The sequence below is a fragment of the Rhinoraja longicauda genome, chromosome 7 (assembly GCF_053455715.1).
Source record: "Rhinoraja longicauda isolate Sanriku21f chromosome 7, sRhiLon1.1, whole genome shotgun sequence".
Classification (NCBI taxonomy): domain Eukaryota; kingdom Metazoa; phylum Chordata; class Chondrichthyes; order Rajiformes; family Arhynchobatidae; genus Rhinoraja; species Rhinoraja longicauda.
In genome coordinates, this window is record NC_135959.1 from 18385484 (window position 1) to 18413459 (window position 27976).

General features: G+C 40.8%; 1 protein-coding gene across 2 annotated transcripts in view; it reads left to right on the forward strand.

Moving 5' to 3' along the window:
• The window catches only part of naa50 (N-alpha-acetyltransferase 50, NatE catalytic subunit), a 30612-nt gene extending 2636 nt beyond the window's left edge, over positions 1–27976 (forward strand). Inside the window, exons 2-5 of one of the 2 annotated variants that reach the window (XM_078403013.1) lie at positions 15433–15566; positions 22811–22930; positions 24021–24087; positions 27356–27976. In XM_078403013.1, the coding sequence (XP_078259139.1) occupies positions 15433–15566; positions 22811–22930; positions 24021–24087; positions 27356–27527 (493 nt within the window). In that variant the 3' untranslated portion in view covers positions 27528–27976. Of the gene's footprint in view, positions 1–15429; positions 15567–22810; positions 22931–24020; positions 24088–27355 lie in introns of both variants that reach the window. The other variant, XM_078403012.1, reaches the window with a different exon arrangement.

A 27976-nucleotide genomic window follows, 5' to 3' on the forward strand; every position in this document is an offset into this window, starting at 1 on the left:
TTGGACGTGCCAAGGGAATGGGTGTTACACATAGCAGCCTGTTATATGGAAAACTTGAAGGGATTTCAGAAAAGTACTTGAATTAGAAAGGGTGTGGCATATGGCGACTGCAATTTAATAGTACATCTGAGATGATTGATCAAGGTGTGAACCTATTTAAGAGATAGGAAAGGGCTGAGCATAAGAAGTGTGTAGGAAGGAACTGCAGTTGCAATTTAATAGTATATCTGAGATGATTGATCAAGGTGTGACCCTATTTAGGAGATGGGAAAGGAGTGAACATAAGAAGTGTGTAGGAAGGAACTGCAGATGCTGGTTTATACCGAAGATAGTCACAAAAAGCTGGAGTAACTCAACGGATCAGGCAGCATCACTTCAAGGGTCTCGACCCGAAACGTCACCTATTCCTTTTCTCCAGAGATGCTACCTCACCCGCTGAGTTACGCCAGCTTTTTGTGTCTACAATACAATACATTTTTATTGTCATTGTACAGGGGTACAACGAGATTGGGAATGCGCCTCCCATACGATGCAATAAATTAATTAGCTAGTCAGTATTAATTTAAACAACCCAATGAAACAAATTAGAAAAGTTTAAAAACAGAATAAAGTGCAAGTAGATCTGTGCCGGTTCACTGTGCGATGTGACCATCCGGCTCAGCAGGACCGGTTCATAGCAGCTATGGCCCTGGGGATGAAGGTGTTCCTGAGTCTGGAGGTGCGGGCGTAGAAGGCCTTGTATCGTCTGCCCGATGGTAGAAGAGTCTTTGTGGATGCTGGTGGCTTTTCTCAGGCATCGTGTGTTGTCTAAGGCTGGTAGCTGTGTTCCGATGGTCCTCTGAGCTCTATGGACTACCCGCTGAAGAGCTTTCCTCTCTGCCTCCGTGCAGCTGAGGTACCACACAGGGATGCCATGTGTTAGGGTGCTCTCTATGGTGCAGCGGTAGAAGGTCGTCAGCAGCTGTTGGGGTAGACCAGACTTTTTCAGTGTTCTTTGGTAGAACAGTCGGTGCTGTGCCTTCTTGACCAGTGCAGCAGTGTTATTGGACCATGTTAGGTCCTCCTAAATGTGGGTGCCCAGAAACTTGAAGCTGGACACTCTCTCCACACTGTCCCCGTTGATAAAGATCGGGGCGTATTCTCCGTTGTGTGACCTATGGAAGTTGATGATCAGCTCCTTGGTCTTGGTGGTATTTAGGGACAGGTTGTAATCAGAGCACCAGTCTGCCAGGTTCTGCACCTCCGCTCTGTATTTTGTTTCATCACCGTTGGTGATCAGCCCGATCACCATTGTGTTGTTTGCAAACTTGACAATGGTGTTGGTGTCGAATGCAGGAACACAGTTGTGTGTGAATAGGGAGTAGAGCATGGGGCTCAGAACACAGCCCTGTGGTGTGCCGGTACTCAGGGTGATGGTGGAGGACAGGTGCAGGCCCATTCTCACTGCCTGCCGTCGCTCCAGCAGGAAGTCCAGGATCCAGTCGCATAACGACGAGCTGAGGCCTAGCTGGTGGAGTTTGGTGTTGAGCTTGGTGGGGATGACCGTGTTGAAGGCAGAGCTATAGTCGATGAATAGCATCATCACGTACGTGCCCTGTCTCTCCAGGTGAGTCAGGACAGTGTGAAGAGCCAGAGAGATGGCGTCCTCTGTGGATCTGTTTGCCCTGTATGCAAATTGATGTGGGTCCAGTGAGGCAGGGATGCTGGATTTGATGTGTGAGAGGACCAGCCTTTCAAAGCACTTCATGACTATAGGAGTTAGGGCAACCGGACGGTAGTCGTTCAGGTTGGTGATCTTTGCTTTTTTCCGCACCGGCACTATGGCAGCCGACTTCAGGCACTTGGGGACCATAGCCAGAGATAATGACAGGTTAAAGATCCTAGTGAATACCTCAGCCAACTGTTCAGCACAGTCCCTAAGTACCCTTCCTTGAACTCCATCCGGGCCTGCAGCCTTGCGTGAGTTGACCCTTTGCAGAGCGCGTTGTATTTCCTGTGTGCTCAGTTGCAAGACCAGCCCCTCCGCCTCGGCAGGGGTTCTTCCCCTCAAGGTGATGTTGCCAGTTTCGAAGCGGGCAAAGAAGGTGTTTAGCTCGTTGGTTAGTGTGATATCGCTGTGGGGGCAGGCAGGTCTGCTCTTGTAGCCAGTGATGTCCCTGACACCCTGCCACATGCTTCTGGTGTCCGTGGTATTGAAGTAGTCTTCCACCCGTTGCCTGTGGTTGTCTTTGGCCCTTTTTATACCTTTGTTCAGGTTTGACCTGGCAATACTGTATGGTATCTTCTGAGTATAAGAAGCCGTTTTACTTATCACCACTTTTTGTAATGATTAATAGTCTAAGTCAGAATGGGAGAACTGGGAGTGATGTGGGTGGTCCATAGATTGGATGGGATCTGTTACTTAAAGGTGTGAAAACTTGTGCTTGACTTGTCCACTGAAGAAATATGTGTGAAGTGGGACAGCTAGACTTCTTCACACAACAGGCACTATTTAGGAACTAGAAATAGTGCTGTTAGGTAATAGCACATTGATATGGGAAACTGCAGAATGTAAAAACAATGTTAAAGACTTCAGATGTAGGAAACATGAGCTACTGAAAGATCAGCCTGTTGTACAAATGGGCAGTCCTAAGAAAATCATGTTGGGTCATTTGAGAATTTACTCAAGAGGAGCTAGGCAGAAAAAAAGATGAATGGAATGTGAAAATGACACAACGTGAAGTACTAGAAATGAATGGTGTTTATATATTTGAAGGGAAGCTGGGTAACACAGGAATTAAAGGAAAGCTTCTCTAACCATTCGTTATCTCTATAATCACCTTTGCCTAATTACATACTTTAATAAAATTTTCCATGTCAGGGTTGGCATGCAACTAGAACTGATGGTATACATTTACCCTTTTACTTGATGAAGGCTGTGCATTTGAGTGGTGCTGCTGATTAAGCCTTGGTGTACTGCAGATGCGCATTTCATGGAGGGTGCAAACTGCAGTGTTAGAGATGAAAGGGAAGCCTAACAACTTGATAATTTACCTAGGATTTATTGATCATTCGTACACTCGTTTAGAAGGACTTAGATTCCATAACATAAACTTGTTTGTCAAAGAGATTTCCCAACTCCCAGCTTTTGCAAGAAGTGTTCCCTGACTACATTGCTGAAAGGCCTGAGTTTTTTAAAAGTGATTCAATATATTGAATCCAAGACTCCACAACTGTGCCCCTCTGTTCGTTTTTAGTTTTAGAGATACAGCATGGAAACGGGTCCTTCGGCCTGCCGATTCCGTGCCGACCAGCGATCCCCTTACACTAGTTCTATCCTGCACACCAGGGACGATTTACTGAAGCCAATTTACCTACAAACTGACACATCTTTGGAATTTGGGAGGAAACTGGAGCACCTGGAGGAAACCCACGCGGTCACAGGCAGAACATACAAACTCTGTACAGACTGCACATGTAGTCAGGATCAAATTAGGGTCTTTGGCAGCAGTGCCACAGTGCCGCCACTGTTCTATCTTAAATTTTAGCTGAGTCGTCCCTTGGTGTCATAAATTGTGAATACCACAGTGGATTTTGCAATGGAGCCATACAGCTCAGGAGCAGCCCTTTTGGCCCGCCATGCCCATGCCATCTTCCATGTGCCCAGGCACATTAAAATTTCCTTTCCCAAAACGTGCTTTCTAGCCTTGTGTATGTGTATTGGCAATTCAAATGCTTGGCTAGATCTTTAAATGTGATAAACCACCCTCTGGTTGAAAAGGTTCTTCCCCAAGATTCCTTCTAAATCTCTTGGTCTTTACTGTAAGTGTATGCCCCCAAAATACTGCTGTTAAGGGGTAAGTTTCATACAATCTACACTTCCCATGCTTCTCATTATTTTATACATCTCTATCTGTTTCAAGGCAAACAAATCTAGCTCATCCAATCTCCCCTCAACACTTCATTCCAGGCAATATCCTGGTGAATCCCTTCTCCAATGTAATCCCGTCCTTCCTGTGGTATGGATGTGAACTTTACACAATACTCCACCTGTAGGCAAACCCGGTTTTAGAAACTTTTGCCGTAATCTCTCTGCTCTCGTATTCTGTGCCCCAATTAATGAAAACAAGTATTCTATACACCACGTTTATCTACCAGTGCTGCTATCTTCAGGGATCTTTGGATTTGTACAATGAGGTCCCTCCGGTTCTCAATACTCCCTTGGGCTCTACCATTCTTACTGTGTCCTACCATTATTAGTTGTTCCAAAGAGACATCTCTCATTTGTCTCATGGAATCTCTCATTTAATCTGTCATTGCTCTGCCCATTTTACCAACTGATCAGTTACTTTCTACAGCCTTTGTCTATCCTCATCAACATTACTGATGTTTGTGTCATTTGCAAATTTACTAATCATACAATCTGCACCCATATCAAAACTCTTAATGCAGATAACAAATGGCAAATGTCCCAGCAATAATTCCCGTGGTACAAAATTGGTTATAGGCCTTACAAACACAAGTCAGCCCTCCACCATCACCCTGCTTACGATAACCAAGCCGTTTTTGGATCCAACTTTCCGTGGATTCCATGGGCTCTGAATCTTTGGGACTGGTCTCTCCTCATACCTAGTCAAATGGCATATTGAATTCTATATGGACTACATCAACCATACTGTTCTAATCAGTACATTTTGTTACTTCTGGAAAAGTCAATCAAATTGATCTGACATGATCCATGCATAACGGAGCCATGCTATCTAATCTAAGACCACGATTAATCCCAAACTTTACAAGTGGCTTCCTACTAATCAATCAAATTTCCCTACCTTTGATGTTAGACATTCCGATCTGTGATTAATTGGCTATTAAAAAATTGTTCTATCTACATTGCCAATTTTTGTTGTTGAAAATTTGAGCACATGGCTTTCCATCTCAACATTTAAATCTTTAATTCTTGAGGTCATGGCATATTTATGTGTGATCCCTTGAGTTTGAGTTTAGTTTGTCACGTGTACCGAGGTACAGTGAAAAGCTTTTGTTGCATGCTAACCAGTCAACAGAAAGACAATACATGATCACAATCGAGCCGTTCACAGGTGTGCGTTTTCACACTTCTATACTTTTGCCCGATGGGAGGGGGGAGAAGAGGGATTGGCCAGGGTGTGACCCGTCCTTGATTATTCTGCTGGCCTTGCCGAGGCCGCGTTCGGTATAAATGGAGTCAGTGGAAGGGAGGTTGGTTTGTGTGACGATCTGGGCTGCATCCACAATTCTCTGCAATTTCTTGCGGTCTTGATAAAATGCTTTCTATGGTGCATCTGTCGAAGTTGGTGATAGTTGTTGGAGACATGCCAAATTTCCAAAGCCTTCTTAGGAAGTAGAGTCGTTGGTGTGCTTTTTTGGCCATTGGTTTAATATGGGTGGTCCAGCAGAAATTGGTTATGATATTTACTCCTAGGAATTTGAAGCTTTCAACCATCTCTACTTTGGTTCCATCAATGCAAACGAATGTATGTGTACCATTTTGCTTCCTGAAGTTGATCACTATCTACTTTGTCTTGCTGATATTAAGAGAAAGGCTGTTGTCTCAACACCAGATCACAAGGTTCCCCATCTCCTTCCTGTACTCTGTCTCCTTATTATTTGATATCCATCCCACAATGGTGGTCCATGAGTTTGGTGATGAGCTTGGATGGTATAATGGTGTTAAAGGCATAGCTGTAGTCTGGCATAGGTGTCTCTCTTATGCAGGTGTTTCAGGGATGAGTGTAGGGCCAGGGAGATGGCATTGTCTGTAGACCTGTTGTGGTAGTATGCAAACTGCAGTGGGCCAAGGATTGACACAAAATGCTGGAGTAACACTGCATATCTGGCGAGAAGGAATGGGTGACGTTTCAGGTCGAGACCCTTCTTCAGACCTTCAAGGATTGTTGGGTTACACTGTAGCAATTTGAACACTTGTCTATTATTTCTGACTGCTATTTAGTGGTGGACATAATGCTGGAGTAACTCGGTGGGACATTTAATCATTGCACATCAGTAATTTGCCTTCATTTATATTAGCTTTAACTTGAAATGTTAGAACAAAATTCATTGTATGCCTCTCATAGTCCATATTAAATAACATCAGTACACAGTTCTCATGTCCATCACTTAAGTCAGCATGTCAAAATTATTGTTTATTGAGCATGTCTTAACTATTACAGGTCAAGCAGAGGTAATTGAGAATTATTTCATCTGCTCTTGTACCACATCTTGTGATGGCCAAGTTTGGAGAGTGTTAGAGCCTGAGTGATGAGAGTGGCGGCCAATCAAGGGGGGGTGAGGATAGCTCTCCTGCTGCGGGCCACCGGGGCCTGGGTGAGTGGCTCCCTCTCCATTTTCCTCTTCCCCCCTCGCCTGCCACTGGCCCCGAGGGAGTTTTAAGGGGGGGATTGAGGGGCGATGGAGTTGGTGAGGTGGGGGGAAAGAGAGGAACCGCGGGGCGGGAATGGCAATCAGGAGAGGTTTGGACACAATGCGCAGTTGGGAGCTCGGAAAGGGGAGGGTGACGGGAGTGGCGGCCAATCAGTGGCGGGGTGAGGAGCCATGCTGCCCGCCGTGTGGTGCAGTCCACGCTCCCGCCCGTCCCCAGCGGGCAACGTGGCATGCACACACACACGCACATACACACACACACATACACACCCCTCCAGGATAAAAATAATAATGATATAATATAACAATAATAATAATAAAAATATAATTATGCAAGAATCTAAAATGTTATATTGTATATCTATTAATATATATTAATCTCTTGCAGGGGAGGGGGATGTGGGGGGGGTCTGACTGATGCCCAGGTTGAGGGGGGATCGAGGAGGGGGGGAGTGGGGAGTGGGGAGGGTAGAGTGCTAGAACAATGCAGGAGAGCTTTGGACACAACGGGTCCACCCAGTTCAAGATGATACTAAAACTAGCCTTTTAAAAACAAATTAAAAAGAAAAACGAGGTGATTTTTAGTATTGCACATTTTTTTACAGTAGTATTTGGAGGTCGCCGTTTGAATTGTAGAATACCCTCAGTATTCTGTAGCTGATGCCCTTTGATTATTCGCAAATGGTAATATGTTAATTGAATTGGTTAGATACCTCAGATGGAACGTAGAGGAATTCTTGACAACCTTGTGGCCACTTTACTGAAACAGTTTTTAAGTTCTTGAATAAAATTCATCAGGCATGTTCAGCATCCAGCGCAACTTAATTTGGAACATGAATGGTTTATCTATGTCTCTTAATTCATTCTGAAATTTGTTAATATTGTAGTTTTGATGCTAACGTTCTGTTGAATTTGTTTTAAAATCTTTAATTCTGTCCCTACTGCTGCAACAGGCAAATTAACTACGGTTTGCAGTTTATATTATCCCGTGGAGGCTACAAATGCCACACCAGTTTATTACTATAAATGGGCTGATTAACCCATTAAGTCACATTTACATTTATAAAATAAAGACTGAATGGCCTTGTTCTATACCAAAGTTCCTAATCATAGGACCATTACGACTATAGAGCAAAACTATAAACAATTTAGTTTTGTAAATGACTACCTTTTAATCTAGAAGTAGTTTGATGCATCAATATGGAAAGCAGGATAATTATAATTTGTTCAAAAACTTTCCTTAATGGAATATTACCAGGTTTTCTGCTACAAGTTGTATATGTGCATTCTATTTAATGTAAACTCACTAGATTATGCAATAGCCATTTTTAAGATTCCTGTATTTAAAATGACAACTTTCGCATTTTTAATTGCTGTTGTGCATATGGTATTTAAATGATTAATATCTCCTCAGTCTTCCATTGTAGATTATAAAAATCACAAGGAGGGCTTTAATGGCAGGCTTTAAGAATTTATATTTGTGCAACACCTAATCTTCTAAATTACAAGCAATGAATTTTAATGTGAACCTTTATTTTAGAAGATTTAATTCTGGAACTGTTGAATACATTTTAGACACAGTGGCACAGAAGTAGAGCTCTTGTCTCACAGCACCAGAGATCCGGGTTCGACCCTGACTATGAGTACTATCTATATGGAGTTTGTATGTTCTCCCTGTGGGTTTTCTCCGGGTGTCCTGGTTTCCTCCCACATTCCATTGGTGTGCGGATTTGTAAGTTAATTGGCTTCATTATATTGTCCCTAATGTGTAGGATAGAACCAGTGCATGGGTGATTGCTGGTCATCATTGACTGGCCGAAGAGCCTATTTCCACGCTGTATCTCTAAAAAACATATTCATGACATTTAAATAAATTTGGCCTGAATTTTGCCCATTTTTCTATTGTCGGGACCATTAGTAGTGACATTTAAATGAGCTATTAATGGTACTGATAGTGGAAAAATTGGACAAAAATTGTTCAATTATAAAATTGCAGCAAGTTAAATATTCTCTCCATCTTGAGTAAAGAGATTTCATTAGATTCATTAGTGTTTGTGATATTTGTATCTTTTTGTTTCACTCTTCAAGTGAAGATATCTATTTGGCTACCAAGTTGAACCTCTTTACAGTCGTAACTATCTGTTTACCCCTTTGCCTGTTTTTAGTGTGGCGATCCAAACCTGTTCAACTTTTTTTGACAGTTATGACCTTTCTTGTATCGTCACCTTAAAGGATGACGTTTTCTTCTCTGTGCATACTGTACTGTGTTCAATCTTTTGTTAAAGGTTGTACTGCATGCAGAGCATAGAACAGTACAGCACAGGAACAGACACAGAACAGAATATTGGGACTAATTTAATTGTTGTGATATTGCACCCGTACCTTTCATGCAATGGCGGTTTTCTGTATTTACACTGCCCAATTATCTCTTGCCCATTGGAGCCTAATTGATAGTGATTTTATGTAACTCTTGAAGGTTATGGTCTCAAGTCGTGAGGTGTAGAGTTTGCATCGTGCTGCAAGGTGAGACGAAGACCAGATGTTTTGTTGTTGATGCTAATAGACAAATATAGGTGCAAGATGTTGAAAAAGTGCCCTAGGATCTTTTATGTTCACTTGAGCGAGTAGTCTTGGTCTTGGTCTTTATTTAATGTCTCATCAGCGATGCAGTGCCTCTGCAGATGCAACATTTTCTTAGTGCTGCACTGGAAGGAATACCTGCCTAATTATGTGCTTACATCTCCAGAATGGCACGTAACACTAACTTCAGACAACACTAACAGACAAGAGTGGTGTCCACTAGGCCATGACTGACATGTTGGTTGGATGACCATTGTGTTTATAATTCCATTAATTTTATTTCCCTTGATTTTCCCTGCATTTGGAAAGAAAACATTTTTTAAATCAGTCATTGGTCACCATTTAAGCGGTTGGTCACCAGTTCAATCTGCACTGAGAGTGACGATTTAGCCACCTTTGCCACAAAAAATCTAATTATCGAACATGTTGGAATCTTGAGCAAACCACAGTTGGAATAACTCAGTGGATCAGGCTGCATTCGTGAAGAGAAGCCACCATGGATGCCGCCTGACCTGAGTTACTCCAGTACTTTGCAAGAAAAAACCCTTCTGTCCCCTGCTCTGAATTGTGGGAAACTTAATTGCTGAACATGTAATTCGTCCCTCGGGCTTTCATCGTGTTAGTTGTCAGTGTGCTGTTGTACATGCAGATTAAAATATTGAGGACTAAACTGTAAGCAGTTACTTTGAAGTCCTTAAATACTTTGAAATGCTTTATATTTCATTGCTCTAATTTTGAAAGCAAGGGAAGGAAACCTATTCCCGTCAGCAGCACATATTGAAATCCCATATCATGATTCTATTTTAACACCAACACCTGTCTATCCAAATGTAGTCCTTTACGTTGTCATTGCAAGCATAGCTAATCATGTAATATAAAAAGACTAATAGTAATTTTATTAGCAAATAGCCTAGGCAGTCTCAACGGCCTGTAGTTTCCATCTGTTGGAAATATGAATTATCTCCAGCAAAGACCAGTAAAGATGAAAAGAGTTCAGAAATGAGAATACAGATTTTGTGGACAAACTGGAAAACAGGGTGAAAACTATTTTCCCAGGTGTATTCAAAATAAATGTAAATAAGATTTTATTGGCAAATGACTATCAATATAGTCTACATGTTGAATGTCTCCCTGTATGAATAACCTGTCATCTGACATGAATCTGGTACTCTGGTGTGTTATCGAGGTTCTGCGAAAGTGATTTTGGACCATGGTGGCAGTTTGATCATTTGAATTTATTAAATAAATTCAAAGAAATGTGAAGTTACTCTTGGTAAAATTGATCAGAAAACTTTGAAACCCTAACTATAACCCGAGTCTTCAATCTTTATGACTAGTTCCTAGTAATGTTAACTCTTAATTGTCCTTTGAGGTGGACTTGTCAAGAATTAATATAAAATTTGCCTTGGAGGGTTGCAATGACAAAAGTTTGAATAGAGTTTGTACCTGGCTGCTAAACATTCAGAGTTCTGCCCTTTGGGAATTGTATTACAACATCATTGATCTATGGGGTAGCATTTTTATGGGTGCCTGCTGCTTGGGTAAAGAATCATGCCAAGGTTTTTGCTGTCAAAGCATAGACATTTCCCCAATTTACAAGGATGATTGTTATCTTTCACTTGAAACCCCTATTGACACGCATTCTGTGGTCTATTTTACAAATTGGCCCTCTGTTGTTGTAATTTAACTTGCGATGTGGGGTGCTTACAGATGCACCCCTTCTGTTCTTCTGTTCACCTCCATGTGCTTAGTTTGTATTGTGGAGCCTTGCTTTCCTTTACTATTGGATCAAAATTGGGTCTTTATTGTAGATTCTGGCATGCTGACAATTTTGGTTATGGTTCTCTCTCACCATGTCATTCAATTTTGCTCTCCCTAGTAGTGCCATTGTAACAATATTGTTTACATGCGTTCTCATGGTTTTGAGTAAGTCCTACCTGCAGTCCTGCTTTTTTAAATGCCCCCACCATTCTCTTGATGTACGTATTTCTTCCTCCATATTTTTTCATATTTGAAACATCCATTGGAAAATCTCATCTCTTGGGATCATTCATCTCTTCCATACTGGCACTGAAAATACCGATATCTTGGTATAGTTTGTATTCGAGTGTGGTTGTGATGTGTGGAAGAGTAGAGGTGCAGAGTGACAATGATAGGTGATATGAGTGACAACTAATGAGTGGCCCTTGGAGTCTCCTGAGCCAACTGTTTTGCCCACTTCTATATAACATAACAAATCTAGTAGGTTTTATCTGTCTTATGATGTACAATGGACAACATAAACCATTAAGTGCCATTTACAAATGATCAAGTTAAGATTAGGCTATATTCCATTCGGGGCAACTATTAGATGGCATAGTTGATCATGTTAATCTGAGCTTTAACCTTAATGCATTGCTTGAGTATTTCAAATTTGAAATGCTTACAGAATTTAATGGCAGTTTCTATACCATCTCGAAATCCCACTTCGATAGCCATTACTTCTCGGGGATGAAATGTAGTTATACCTTACGCACACGTCGCACCCTGATATGACAAAACGAATCTGCAAACGTCCTCTTGATTAATTGGTTTTATTAAAGTAACACAAATCAACGAGTAATTCATCACTTTCCGTACTTTATCAACTGTTTCTTCTTCAAACAATATCTTGGAAATCTTGCAGTTATTACCGTGTGGTTCTTACAAATATAGATGATACAAGCGTATGGTATGAGCGCGTGGTAAAGAATTGTATGCTCACCATCCTCCGAGTCTAAACTGACCCACAACCTCTGTCGCCACGCTAGCCACCTCCCATCTAGACACTCCCCATTACGCATTAAGTCACACCACAAGCAGGCAAAAAGGACATAAACTAGAAACATTAAAACATAGCTACAACACAACTACAGTAATTGAATTAAGCATAAATGGTTCCTTCACAGAAAATTGGGTGGTTAAGGGTTGGTTGCCTGGGTGTACTTGAAAATGAGATGAGCTGGTCCTAAAATATAGATACTGTAAAAATTCTGGTAAAGGCATGATTGGTTAGGACGAGATCTAGCAACTTTACACTGATTCCATCTACTAGCGAAGTTTGCGGGACTTCCGTGTATCTTAATGAAATTTGTATTCATCCTTGAAGTTTGAGTTTCAATTTCATTGGGACGAGCAATTCTCTAAGTAACGTGAAGACTTTTCGTAACTTTGAAGAAGTAGTGACCGTGGGCATGACTATTGAAACTGCTTTACCAAACAGTAATTTGGTTGTAGGGAAGAGTGGGTAGTGTCATAGCTGAAGAACAAACTCAGCCTAGTGATTATTGATTCCTCCAGAAAAGTGCAGTGTGGCAGATAACAGCAATATGCAAATGAAGTGCACATGCTTCTGTCACTGACAGCATTGTGATCTCCATGTGACGGGCGGGCAGTTAACCATTCTCTTGACGAGATCAGCAGCTTTCCTCCTCAAAGTTACTGATTTGTGTCAATTCCTGCAATTCTACTATATATTGTGAGATCACTGGCCCATGATGATCTTAAGAAGGATTAAAAACCCTTCATACTCATGCCTCCTCTTCCTAATGTTTCCTTCATCTCTTATTATCATAGGGGACAACTGAGATATTTGCCAAGAAATGAAAAGAATTTCCACAAAATGCTGGAGTAACTCAGTGGGACAGGCAGCATTTCTGGAGAGAAGGATTTTGTGTCTATCTTCGGTGTAAACCAGCATCTGCAGTTCCTTCCTACACAAGATTTTCCACCTCACTTATTTGCAATTTGTGGTGTTGCTCCCAATTTGACAATTAAAAATTAGTTTCTGATTGCCATTTAGCCCAGGATATCTTTGTTCGTGCTCGTTATTTAAGTGAAACTAACTTGATCAATCCTATTTGTTACCATGGATTATCTTTTTTGTAGTGTTTTGATCACGCCTAAATTTTTATCATTTAGGGTTTTCAGCATGTGGCTTGATTCTAGCAAATTCTCACTAGCATTTGAATGGCCTTTATGCCAAAGAGTGGCAGGGTTTTATTACTTTTAAGTGCTCCACATAGAATCCTGTTGAATTGTAATGAACTTCAGCTGAGATCCATACCTAACACTTGTATCTTGTCCAGAAGTTTGAGAGATTAAGTTCAACCCCAGTGAATTAAGCTCAAAATCCATTCTGTAATTCCCAGGTAGTGCTGCACTGTCATAGATGCCATCTTTCAAATTAGATTTACTCTTTCAAGTGAATATCAAAGAAATAGGTAATTAAGTAAAAACAGGGAAGCTAAGTTGGTGATATAAAATTAAAAATGAAACGCTGGTAACATTCAACAGGTCAGGCGGCATTGGTGGAAAAACAAAATGGTCAAATATCATGTCCTGTCCTTTGTCTGGTGCTGTCTAACCTCAGTTTTTTTCAGCATTTTCTTTTTCTCAGTTATTTCTGGTGTCTTGTATATTATTTCAGCCTCATTCTGCCTTCTGAGTCTACTACGCATTTCTGCCTTATTTCTTTTGTTTAATTGAATAGATTGTCTATTATCACAATGCACCTGGGACTGTTTATGTCCCAATTTTCTCTAATGGACTTTGGGATATCCAGAGCTTGTGAAAAGTATATCAATTTAATATAGTCTTTATTGAACAACTGTGTGTCAACCAATGAAGTGGAGACTGGGGTAAGCTATGCGAGCTACAGCAAACATAATCATACAGCAATTAAAATAGGAAATGCAGGAATACTTAGCAGGTGGAAAAGGTACCACTTCTGGAGGCAGAAACAGTAAATGTTTCAGGTCTATAACCTTTCGTTAACTGGCATGCTGGTTAACTGAACAAGTTACAGTTATTGTTTGACCTGCTAAGTAATCCCGCATTTCCTATGGATGGCCAGTGAGCCCATTGTGCTTGTGCCAGTTAATAAAGAGCTACCTGACCTAATCCAACCTCGTAGCACCAGATCTGCAACTGTAGGATGTAGTTCCTCAAGTACTTTTGAATATGGAGAGGGTATTTCTCTCTTAGCCTAAAACTTAGTGCCATCTGGCTGAAAAGTTTTCTTTATTTCCCTTCAAAGCCATCTACCAATAACTTTAAATCTGTGTGTAGGAAAGAACTGCAGATGCTGGCTTAAATCGAAGGTATACACAAAATGCTGGAGTAACTGCTGGAGACATGCAGCATCTCTGGAAAGTGGCGCTTCGATGGCAACATCGCTTGCAGTCTGTCCCTTTTGTCTTTTTTTGTTATTTTTAGTGAGTTTTAAAAGTATGTGTTAATGTTATCTGGTTTGTTTTATGTGGGGGATGGGTGGGGGGGGGTGTTCAGGGGAATCTTTTTTCAATCTCTTACCTTGCCGGAGATATGATTGTTTTCCGGATCGTATCTCCGGTCGCTCTGCGGTTTAAAATCGTGGAGCTTGAGACCTTGCTCGGGACTGACTTTGAGCCCCCTGCGGGGCATGGACTTGCCTGGGATCGACGCTCCAACTGCGGCCTGCAGACTTTATCATCAAGGAGCTCGCAGTCTTCGGTTGAGACCAACATCGGGAAGCTCCAATAGCTGCACGACGTTCGACTAGCCCCGACCCGGGTAGATCGCCCGGAGTGGGGGAGCTGAGATTACCCCCGAAGCAGGAGCTTGATCACCCCGAAGAGGAAGGCCCGCCGCCGGCTACGGGAGTAAGGTCGTCCTGTCAACGGAAGGTTAGAGGTCCCTGACCGCTGGAGGACAAAGAAGGGAGAGATTGAACTTTTTTTCACCTTCCATCACAGGAGGAGTCCACTGTGGTGGATGTTCATGTTAAAATGTATTTTGTGTGTTCCGTTGCTTTTTATTGGTATGTCTGTATGGCAAATTAAATTCCTCCTATGTTGCAAAACATACTTGGCTAATAAAGTATGATTATGATGATGAAGAATAGGTGATGTTTCGGGTCGAGATCCTTCTTCAGAAGATTTTTTAAATCTGTGCCTCCCACTGCCCTGCCTGTTTTTTTAAACTCCTTTAGTAAGGAATAGGTCCTTCCTTTTACCTTGCTTATGTTCCTTGATTTTATCCACTACCAAGTCCTCCACTGCCTTTGTTCCAAAGAAAACAATCCTAGTTTGTCCAATCTTTTCTCATTATAATTTTTTGAATCCTGGTAACATATTTATAAATCTGAAAGAAGAGTCTGGCTCTGTGATAAACAATGAACAATAATGCGCCAAAAGTCTGCAGGAGCATCACGCAATTGATAGAGTAAATGAGGGAACAGTTTTAAGATAATGGGCAGGTAACCAGATGACACACACACAGTGCGTGCTTATTAAAGTTGGGAATGGGAATAACTAGATTGCTTTGTGAGAGAGCTTGGGTAGACATGTTAGGCTGAATGGCCGCCTTCTATACTGTGGTTTGATAACTGAGTTTTTAACTGGTTTCTGTAGTTCAAGTGCAGTTAATTACACTGTCTTTGTTTTGTTTCAGTAGCCGGATTGAGCTTGGAGATGTTACTCCGCACAACATCAAACAGCTGAAACGGTTAAACCAAGTTATCTTCCCTGTAAGTTACAATGACAAATTCTACAAGGATGTGCTGGAGGTTGGCGAACTGGCAAAATTAGGTAAAATTATTTTTTGTTTTTGCCTTAGTGTATCCTATGTGTAGTGCATCGTATGCTTTTAAATAAGTTGCTAATACTATATTGAAAGGAAATACCCTGATCGCATTGAATACTCTGATACCATTGTGTTCAAATCATAGACTGAATTTTTGAGGATCAAATATCCTCTGTCCACTTGCACAGATTCTGATTCTTCTCATGGAGTGGTATTTTGCAAAATTGGGAAGCATCACTTAGATTTTAGTTACATTGTTTTGGAGAGCACAACAACATACATAAAACTTTCCATTGGAGTGTTTGTTAAGTTATTAATAGAAATTTAGGTGGGGGTTTATATGAAATTATTTCCTGCCAGAAAATGCCACTTATCAGGATTGTTGTTAAACTCCATTTTTGGAGGTGAAGCAATGCAGGAAAATTCAGGGAATGTCCACCTGCATTTGAAAACACTCCAGATTTTTTTTATCTGACATCGACTTTAGTTCAGCAATCTGATCAATCTTTTCCTTTTTCTTTCGACTCCAGGAAGGAAAATCGATAATTGTTGTTCTCACCTATTTAGCTGAACTTTGGAAGGATCTGCTTTCAGGATCCTTAACATTCAACCATGTGCTTGCAGAGATGTGACCACTGCCCTAGTTTCTACCACAAATAATAAATGTTTCAGCTTCTGAATACTTGCACTTATGATGCATGTATGCCAGCGATGGAACCCAGATTACATTATGTTGATTTAGACAGGCCTCCGTTTCTGTGTAATATTTAGTTTATGTCAGAAAGCCAAATTCCCTACTGGTCTTCTGAATATAAGTTATTGCATGTTTGTTGCAAAGAATAGTAAAAGTGACCCATGAAATTTTATTGTTGCTGGAAACTGTAAGGCGGGAAATAATTTTAGAAAACCACTACTCCCTTGGCACCATTGAAAGGTTCCTTACACCATTGTAGGGACCAGTTGAATTGCATTGCCATTTTATTTTGCTGCACCCTCTAAAGTCAAAGGCTTGAGCATGGGGTTTAAACAGGGCATAAACTTTTGTGCGTTCTTGAAATCTGGCTTCTGATCTGTCAACGTTAAAAGGATGAGCCAGATTCAGTCAGTGATGGGATTGCACAAGCATCTAGGCTTGACGAAAAGCTGCAGCAGGAAGTTAATAGACAATAGACAATAGACAATAGGTGCAGGAGTAGGCCATTCAGCCCTTCGAGCCAGCACCGCCATTCAATGCGATCATGGCTGATCACTCTCAATCAGTACCCCGTTCCTGCCTTCTCCCCATACCCCCTCACTCCGCTATCCTTAAGAGCTCTATCCAGCTCTCTCTTGAAAGCATCCAACGAACTGGCTTCCACTGCCTTCTGAGGCAAAGAATTCCACACCTTCACAACTCTCTGACTGAAAAAGTTCTTCCTCATCTCCGTTCTAAATGGCCGACCCCTTATTCTTAAACTGTTGCCCCTTGTTCTGGACTCCCCCAACATTGGGAACATGTTTCCTGCCTCTAATGTGTCCAATCCCATAATTATCTTATATGTTTCAATAAGATCCCCCCTCATCCTTCTAAATTCCAGTGTATACAAGCCTAATTGCTCCAGCTTTTCAACATACGACAGTCCCGCCATTCCGGGAATTAACCTAGTGAACCTACGCTGCACGCCCTCAATAGCAAGAATATCCATCCTCAAATTTGGAGACCAAAACTGCACACAGTACTCCAGGTGCGGTCTCACCAGGGCCTGGTACAACTGTAGAAGGACCTCTTTGCTCCTATACTCAACTCCTCTTGTTATGAAGGCCAACATTCCATTGGCTTTCTTCACTGCCTGCTGTACCTGCATGCTTCCTTTCAGTGACTGATGCACTAGGACACCCAGATCTCGTTGAACATCCCCTCTTCCTAACTTGACACCATTCAGATAATAATCTGCCTTTCTATTCTTACTTCCAAAGTGAATAACCTCACACTTATCTACATTAAACTGCATCTGCCATGTATCCGCCCACTCACACAACCTGTCCAAGTCACCCTGCAGCCTTATTGCATCTTCCTCACAATTCACACTACCCCCCAGCTTAGTATCATCTGCAAATTTGCTAATGGTACTTTTAATCCCTTCATCTAAGTCATTAATGTATATCGTAAATAGCTGGGATCCCAGCACCGAACCTTGCGGTACCCCACTGGTCACTGCCTGCCATTCCGAAAGGGACCCATTTATCCCCACTCTTTGCTTTCTGTCTGTCAACCAATTTTCTATCCATGTCAGTACCCTACCTCCAATACCATGTGCTCTAATTTTGCCCACTAATCTCCTATGTGGGACCTTGTCGAAGGCTTTCTGAAAGTCGAGGTACACCACATCCACTGACTCTCCCCTGTCAATTTTCCTAGTTACATCCTCAAAAAATTCCAGTAGATTTGTCAAGCATGATTTCCCCTTTGTAAATCCATGCTGACTCGGAATGATCCTGTTACTGCTATCCAAATGCTCAGCAATTTCGTCTTTTATAATTGACTCCAGCATCTTCCCCACCACTGATGTCAGACTAACTGGTCTATAATTACCCGTTTTCTCTCTCCCTCCTTTCTTAAAAAGTGGGATAACATTTGCTATCCTCCAATCCACAAGAACTGATCCTGAATCTATAGAACATTGAAAAATGATCTCCAATGCTTCCACTATTTCTAGAGCCACCTCCTTAAGTACCCTGGGATGCAGACCATCAGGCCCTGGGGATTTATCAGCCTTCAGTCCCATCAGTCTACCCAAAACCATTTCCTGCCAAATGTGGATTTCCTTCAGTTCCTCCATCACCCTAGGTTCTCCGGCCCCTAGAACATTTGGGAGATTGTGTGTATCTTCCTCAGTGAAGACAGATCCAAAGTAACGGTTTAACTCGTCTGCCATAATAAACACGTTCCCCATAATAAATTCCCCTGCTTCTGTCTTCAAGGGACCCACATTTGCCTTGACTATTTTTTTCCTCTTCACGTACCTAAAAAAACTTTTGCTATCCTCCTTTATATTATTGGCTAGTTTACCCTCGTACCTCATCTTTTCTCCCCGTATTGCCTTTTTAGTTAACTTTTGTTGCTCTTTAAAAGAGTCCCAATCCTCTGTCTTCCCACTCTTCTTTGCTATGTTATACTTCCTTTCCTTAATTTTTATGCTGTCCTTGACTTCCCTTGTCAGCCACAGGTGTCTCTTACTCCCCTTAGAGTCTTTCCGCCTCTTTGGGATAAATTGATCCTGCAACCTCTGCATTATTCCCAGGAATACCTGCCATTGCTGTTCTACCGTCTTCCCTGCTAGGGCCTCCTTCCAGTCAATTTTGGCCAGCCCCCGCCTCATGCCTCTGTAATCCCCTTTGCTATACTGTAATACTGACACTTCCGATTTTCCCCTTCTGCCTTTCCATTTGCAGAGTAAAACTTATCATGTTGTGATCACTAACTCCTAATGGCTCTTTTACCTCTAGTCCCCTTATCAGATCAGGATCATTACACAACACTAAATCCAGAATTGCCTTCTCCCTGGTAGGCTCCAGTACAAGCTGTTCTAAGAATCCATCTCGAAGGCACTCTACAAACTCTCTTTCCTGGGGTTCATTTCCAACCTGATTTTCCCAGTCTACCTGCATGTTGAAATCTCCCATAACCACCGTAGCATTACATTTGTGACACGCCAATTTTATCTCCTGATTCAACTTGCACCCTATGTCGAGGCTACTGTTTGGGGGCCTATAGATAACTCCCATTAGGGTCTTTTTACCCTTACAATTCCTCATTTCTATCCATACTGATTCAACATCTCCTGATTCTATGTCACCCCTTGCAAGGGAATGAATATCATTCCTTACCAGCAGAGCAACCCCACCCCCTCTGCCCACCTGTCTGTCTTTTCTATACGTTGTTAAGTACTACTGAAATAATCCATTATGTACTCCTGAGACTTTGGACAAAAATATCTTGGGACCTAAAAGGGACTGCACAAAGTTAATTTAAATCAGAGGCTGATGTTAAAGTAGGATTTGAAAACAAGATTTGCACTTTCTTGTGCAGTCACTGAATAGATGAAGTAACTGAATATTCCAATAGGTTAAATACTTACTTGATGCAGTATTTATAGAACTTTATGGTCGTCACCCTTAGACACAGTTCAAACCTGAATGACTAGACAATTCTTTGAATCAAACTTTTTATTTGCACGAGGTTTTTCTATAGAAGCAGGTGTATTGATATGAATCCTACATCAGAGTTATCTATAAATTGAGGTTCTGAAGATTCTATTCTCGACCATGTACTTTAAATTTCCTGACAACTAAATGGTACTCTTGGTTTCCTGCTTTTTCTCTGTGGCATGCATTTTTTCTCCATGACAGCCCACCTCATATGAATGTCCCTAATCACACTGCCCCACTCCCTTGCGTACATGCCCCCCTCCCCCACCTGCATATGTTTTCAGAAATGTGGGTTGGAGTTATATTCTCTTGATACTCAGTCACTCCAGAGGTAGTCTTGAACGATGTGCCCACTTGCATCTATTGTGGTTTTGAAGGATGATTCTCAACTGAGATTTTTATGCAAAACTCATATTGCACAGAGCCATGAAGAGTAGTCAAAATGCCATTTGTCCCAGCCATGTCCACCAGCATATATTTGCACCTGTGTCTTCTATCCCCTAGTATCATCACTAGTTCCCCCCTCTCCTTGTGTGTATCCAGCTTTCCCTTATACCTATCTCTGTTCTTTGCCTCAGCTGCTCAATATGGGTGAGATTTCTTGCCCTTTCTGAAGAAAGCTTCTCCTGAATTTTACGTTGAATGCACTGGATGCCAAGGTGGCTTTGGATGAATTATACTCTGTTGTCAACTATCTTGAAACAACAAACCCTGATGCCCTGTTCATTATCGGCAGTGAGATCAATCACGCTAACTTCAGGAACGTACTCTCTAAATAACATTAGTATTTCTACTATTCCAATATGATCCAAGGAAACCTCCATCATTCCAGTCCCCAAGATAGATAGATAAATCAATAAATAAGTCTGAAGAAGGGTCTTGACCCGAAACGTCACCCATTCCTTCTCTCCAGAGATGCTGCCTGTCCTGCTGAGTTACTCCAGCATTTTGTGTTTGTCTTTGATTTAAAGCAGCATTTGCAGTTCCTTCCTACCCAAGATAAATAAAGTGACCTGCCTCAATGACCACAGCCCAGTAACACTATCGACCAGAATGAAGAGCTTTGAAAGATTGGTAACGGCCCACATCTGCGCCAGTCTTCTTGACAATCGAGACCTCTTGCAACTTACATAGAGGAGAGATAGGCCTATAGAGAATGCCATCTATCTTGCATTAAATTCAGCTCTAAATTACCTTGACGATGATATATTGCCTATGTCAGGAATGCAGTGACAACAGCTTCATTGACTACAGCTCTACCTTCAACACCATAATACGAATAAGCTTATCCCTAAAACTTCAGGACCTTGCCTTGGAGCCTCCTTCAACAACTGTCAGCAGACTTCAGTCAGTTAGAATTGGCTGTAACGTTTCCTCCGCTGTGATGCTTAATTCAGGATTGGTGTACTCAGTCATTGCTCTACTCTCTGTACATCCATGATTCTGTGGCTAACTTGCTCTTTAAGTTCACCAATGATACCACTGGCTTTAAAACGATGATAGGCCGAAGTACAGGAAGGGGATCCAGAACTTCATGTTATAATGTCAGGATAATAAAGTAGACTTCCACGTCATCAGGAAAATACTTGACTTAAGGTTCTTGCAGTGGCAGAATGGCGCAGCGGTAGAGTTGCTGCCTTGCAGTGCCTGAGGCCCGGGTTTGATCGTGATTATGGGTGCTGTCTGTATGGAGTTTGTATGTTCTCCCTCTGACTGCGTGGGTTTTCTCCCTTGTTTTATCCCTCTTCAGTGCTTTTATATTGTGATGATGCATGTTCATGTCAAATCATCAAAATCTTCATACCCTCTTCCTCACTCTGCAAACCAAATTTCAAAATATCACTGTTTCTGTGCAAGAACTCATTGGAGTACAGTTACCATGGAAAATTTAAATGGAATAAAAATGAGCAATTGCAAAACTGCAAAGTGGCAAAGTCCTAAAGGAATAGAATTTAAAACTGAAGCTGTACATATGTGTACAGTGATAACAAAGACAACCATATGCTTGCTGCACACTGGAATCTTAACATTAGAGCCTTGAATGCTTTAAGAGTGTTTGTAAATGTACCGATCATACCATCTGTGGAGCAGCAGAAGACTTATTTAACAGTATTCATGATGGAGGAAGTGAGCAGTTCTTTTTGATACAAATATAGTATCCAAAATTAAGCTTTAATTTGTTAAAAGAAAAGAAAAGAGAGAGAGAGAGAGAGAGAGAGAGAGAGAGAGAACAAAGTGTTCATGTCCAAGTGGTTTCTGTAATAAATTGACATGCTTGCTAATGATCTATTTCCTCTATGTCCAATTGGTATCAAACTGTGCAGAAACCCATTATGGTTGTCCCACATTTTAAAAGGGCGCTCCAATTAGTACCAGTTCCACCTGCCATGAAATGTTCCCTGTAGTATTTATCCAATTCTCTTGAAAATTCTAATGGAAGCTTCTACAACATCTTGGAAAATATTCTTCTTGTTTCACCTTGGGTTCAAATCTTTTTCAATGGAAAATGTCCCCTTTTCAGTAAGAACTGTCCCTTTTTCATCCATGGCTTCGAAACACTCCCTGGAATATTTTGAATACTAATATATTTGTGCATCATTTCTGTTCTTAACATATTTTCTGGGTCATCTCATTTTAGCAGTGTACTTTGAGTAAATTCTGGGTTGGATGAAGCTGAATGAAAACAGAATTTTCCTGGAAATAGATATTGCAAGGTCTGGCACTTTTGGAAAGAGTGGTTCTATATGTTGTGAGAATTGGAATTCCCATTAGTAGTCACCATAACATAAATACATTAGAGCAGCTGAGGGGAGAGATGAGAGGTGCAAATAATGTATCCGTGGATAAACTAAGCTAGTAAACTTAGAATTTTTGAAAACTTGATAATTAATTTACAGATAGTTAATTCTTTATACAGATTTTAATTTTTTTGTAGTTAGAAAATGTGCTTGCTTTGGTGAAATACTGCATGTTGTTATGAATTTGGGGCGTTCCTTTTCGGCTACAGTGCATTTGGAAATGGTTTAAAGTTTTGAATTGAACTTTATCTTCCTACTTGCAGCGTATTTCAATGACATTGCTGTGGGCGCAGTGTGCTGTAGAGTGGATCATTCGCAAAACCAGAAACGATTGTACATCATGACCTTGGGATGCCTGGCACCATACCGGAGGCTAGGAATAGGTAAGCTCTCGGGAATATTGCAGTGAGACTAGTCTGCTTAATTACTGACTAATATCACAGTTGTAAAGGCTCAGAGCTTTCTTTCTAGGCTGTAAGATTAGGATTGATATACTTGAGTTTGGAATCATTGAAGGCTTTGATAGGATATCAAAGATAGAAACTCCATTCTCTGGTCCTGGAGGTGGTGGTGTAAGGAAGGTCTCGAACTGGAGTCGGCCTATTGAGGGATAATATAAAGAATCTTGTCACACAGTGGATTGAAATCTGGAATGCAATTGCCCATAAGAAGCAGTTAAGGCTGAGAAGCAACTGAAGATTAAAAATTGAGTATTTTTTTTGTGTAAGATGATAAACAAAGGATATAGAACCTAGGCATTGTGGGTGCAATTAATATTCCAACCATTCATGATACAATTATCAGAAAAAACTGGGGTCTCCTTGTGTCATATGTTTCTAATATTTCTGGAAATATCCTTGAGTTATTTTCACTAAGGAAAGTATTAATGCTATTGATAGAAAAGTAGGGATTGAAAATTCTGGTTTTATTATTGTGATTTAACAAACTGATTCATTCATCTCAAGGTGAAATACATTTTGGATTGGGGCTATTTTGAAACCATATTGGGCTTATTTTTGCTGTTTTTGGAATTGAAGTGTCCAAAGCATTGCTTCAAAAATACATTTAGCACTCACACAATTCTCAAGGTATTGGCCCAAATTAAGAAATATTAAATTGTGATGGGATGATAACTGAGCAAATTGCTTTGTCATGGCATGGGTGGTGTGCATATCTGTTACCGGCTTCCAAGAAAAGAACAAAAAAGGCTTAAATTTGAAAAAAAATTCCAGTGAAAAGGGTCCAATTTGGGAGTAAAGTGATACACTTATAAGGATATCACACCTGTTAAAAAATGTAGAGCATCTTTGTGGCCATGAGCTTTTTCCTGGAATGCACCTCAAATGGGCACATCTGGGGTCTCATGGCAGTCCACTCACTGAGTATACCCTACACTTGGTACCTGTTGGTAATCTGCTAGGTTACTGCCTATCTGTCATTGCTGTGCTTGACTTAAATTCCTTTTACATTTAGGAACCAAAATGCTGAATCATGTGTTAAACATCTGTGAAAAGGATGGAACCTTTGACAATATTTATCTGTGAGTATATTTTCTTTAAATCCAATTCATTCCCAACGCATATTGTTGTGAAGTATGGATTTGAAAATGGTTAGTGTATAAGATTGTACGAGTATATTAGCAATTCAGCAAACTTACCAGCTACTCGCATGAAGAAATACTTCTTGCATCCATCTTCATTAGTTCACTTTGTAGTTTGAGAATCAAGGTTTTCTATAATATTTGTAATGTTTATAATGTTTGTGCTTTCTAATATATAAAGTTCAAATGTGGCTATTTTCTGACTTTTAAAATTTGGTACATTTCAGGATATCTTGGTTTTGAAAGATGATTAGTTATGGGGAAATTGTGCAATTATAATGAAATATTGTATGAGTACTTGCACGGCAACAATCACAATGCTGGTGTTAGGTTTGTGAACAATATGGCCTATCCAACAGAGCCAACTGAACGTAATTAAGAGGTGAGAATGTTGGCTTGAGACAGGATACAGATGTTGCTTTGCTTATCCGGTCTGAGAATTTTGTGGAAACTGTGTGGGTGGTATATTTCCCGATGCCGGACTCTGGAAATATAAATTCCAAGCTCTTTTATGGGAAGAGGTACCCAGACAAATAGAGGAAGAGATTCCAGGATGTGCACAAGGTCTTGACATATGTGACTATTGGGAATCCCTGGCGCGTTACCCCATGTCAAGGAGCATTTAGAATGATATTGAAAACCTTGAGGCTACATGCCAAGCACCCAGAAGCAGTACATAAATGCAAAAAGTGTACTATCCAAACTACCCGCCTGCTTGTCCCATTGGGAACTTCTTGCCCCATCTGTGGGAGAGCCCTCTGTTCCCACATTAGTCTCATCCGATTCCCCAGAATCCACATAACCAGATTGGAAGCAACTCGTGCTCGGTCCTGAGGATAATTTATGAAGACGAATCTACATGGTTATGTACGAAGAGCAGTAAATGATATTGATCTGGATAGCTTTTGACCCTTCTTCGAGTTGCAGAGCAAAATATCCACCACCTGTTTGATAACCTTCCAAAACTGCCGCCTGGTGAAGTGGGTCATTTTATGTGGTGGTTTTGATTGAAGCCATTGAGCATTTGTGAGCTGTTTCACAGCACATCAGGCAGAAATAATGCACCCAATCTGACAGCATTCGTGGGCTTTTAATTGGGAAATGGCTGGAGTGATATTTTGGATAGCTTGTAAATATTGGAGCTTTTGGTTTCATAAACATGCACACAGTGTTCCTTAAGTTTGACCCCGTTGCTTGCAACTGAACTGCAGCTGGAGGTGTCAATTAAGTGTACTCTTGGTTCATGTAACTGGGAATCCCCTTGGACTTAACATGATCTGAGGCAACATGCAATGTACCCTCCAAGATCTTTGAGTTCTGATCCAAAATGAATAAGTGACCTCTGTGTGCCAGCATAGTAATGTATTCACACCTGACCAATTCAATATGGATACAGAATTGGAAATACTTTGCACTAATGCTCAACCTGATGTACAAATCTGATGCTAATGGTGAGGTTCACTTCCCTGGCAAGTTGTACCTTGCTTTTTTCTGGTATCTAGTCAGTCTCCAGATTCAATCTGCAATTACATTATAACTATATTTCATCTCAGTTCAGCAGTTGTGCTGTGAATGTTTCAGAGCATCTGTGCTTATTAAAACTGAGTGGTCCTGTTTTTTACTCCTGTTGTTAGAAACCAGTTTATTAAATTTATTTTTCTGAGCACTGTTTTGCCGACATATCCTTTGAACTTTTTTTATTCTAGACATTTTATGGATTGCAAACTACAACAAAATAATGGTCTAGATACATGTAAAAAAACAAATCACCGGTTCACATATTTTCATGAATGAAAATGTGCAGTTTCGATTTAGTCAGGACTGCATGAGACTAATCCCAATCTTTGTTTGATTTTCCTTTGTCATCACTTTCTGAAATGACTCGGCAAAGCCACACAGAAAGTTTCCCAGAATATATATCTACTGTGGATTGGCAAAATGAAAATAGAACTAGTGTTGCCCACATTCCATAAATGTTTATTTTAAATTAAGAGATTCGTGACCTTGGGACAACAAATGAAATACTCTGACAAAATGTTAACAATTTGAGTCAACCTTTTCATTATGTAATACACAACAGCACAGGAACAGGTCATTTGGCCTCTGCTGTCCGCTGAACCCTGATTAATTAAACTAATCCCTTCTGCCTGCACATGATCCATATATCTCCATATCCCGCATATTCATGTGCCTATCTAAAAGCCTCTTGAGCACTACTATCAAAACTATTTTTACCACCATTCCTGGCAGCGTGTGCAAGGTGCCCACCACAAAAAACTTGCTCCACCTATCTCCTTTAAACTTTACCCCTCTCACAAACCTATGCCTTTGGCGTATGACATTTCCACCCTCAGAGGATTCTGGCTATCTATCCTGTGTATGATTCTTATAATTTTATTTAACCATTCAGTCTCCCCTCAACTTCCACTCCATAGATAATCACAACTTCCTTCAAGAAAGAAACACCATTGGCTACTCTCCAGTCCTCTCGGACCTCGCTTGCGATTAGAGAGAATACAAAGATTTCTGTTTGTAAGGCCACAGCACAGTACACTCTTGCCTCTCTCAATAACCTCGGATAATCCCACCAGGCCATGTGGATTTATACACCTTAATACTCCAGGAGACTCAACACCTCCACCTTGATCACAAAATGCCTTTGCATATTAGTATACCCACACTGATCTCTCGAATGTAAATGTCATAAGCTGCAAATTGTAATCTATTTCTGTCTGTAAATACTGCCTGTATTTCTGGCATTGGTTGTTTTTTGAAAGACTTCTGAAGTATAGTTAAGGAATGGCAGCAGCCCATGCACAGAGAGCAACCACAAATAATTAAATAAATGGGCAGATAATTTGTTTGAGATGTTGATTGAGGAACAAATGTTACTCTAGGCATAGGGCATAACTACTCTGCTGTTCAGAACTATCTTGGGGCAGAAGTACCCTGCTATTCAGAATTGTCTGAACGGTACATCAGGAGTACTGCACTGTTGGAGCACTGGTGCCCAAATCTCTTCAGTAAAACTTGAACTGACAATTTTCTGACTGAGAGGGAACAGAGCTATTAATTGCGCAACAGATGACATCAATGCTGCCGAGTTAGAAGTAGGTATCTGATGTGGAGTTAATAATTGATCTTTTTGCTTTCAGAAACTTAGTACATTTTGGTAATGTGAGCATTAATGCTGTGTTTACCTTTCTAGGCACGTTCAAATCAGCAATGAATCAGCAATTGAATTCTACAGAAAATTTGGCTTTGGAATAATAGAAACTAAAAAGAACTACTACAAGAGGATAGAGCCAGCTGATGCACATGTTTTGCAGAAAACCCTCAAATACATTGCTCCATCCCAGAGTATGGAATGTCAGAAATGAAATTGTGGCTGATCTTGCACGTTTGTTGCCAAAAAGAAGTCTATACTGACCATTGGAGGGTGAGCGTCGAGAGGAGCCAATTCTCTACAACGCGTTGTGGCAATAGTCTTACCACGTTAACCAGAAACCACTCAAAATTATTCCTGCATAAAGCATTCTGTATCTTCAATTAGAATTAATGTATCTGAGACAAGTAACCCATTTGCAGAACTGTAATCAAAGCATGGGGTTTGGTCGTGTTATTACTTTACCAGGTCCTAGGCGGGACATTCTTTTGTTTTCCAGTTCAAACGTGCAAACAAGTGATCTGATTTTGTATTTGAAAACAAAAAAGACCTGTTCATGCATAGTTAATTTTTCCAGAAAAAGTTTAATTGGTACTTTCAAAAAACTAATTGTCCTACAAACTTATTTGTGCCTATTGGAGTTATATCTCCCACTTTTCATTT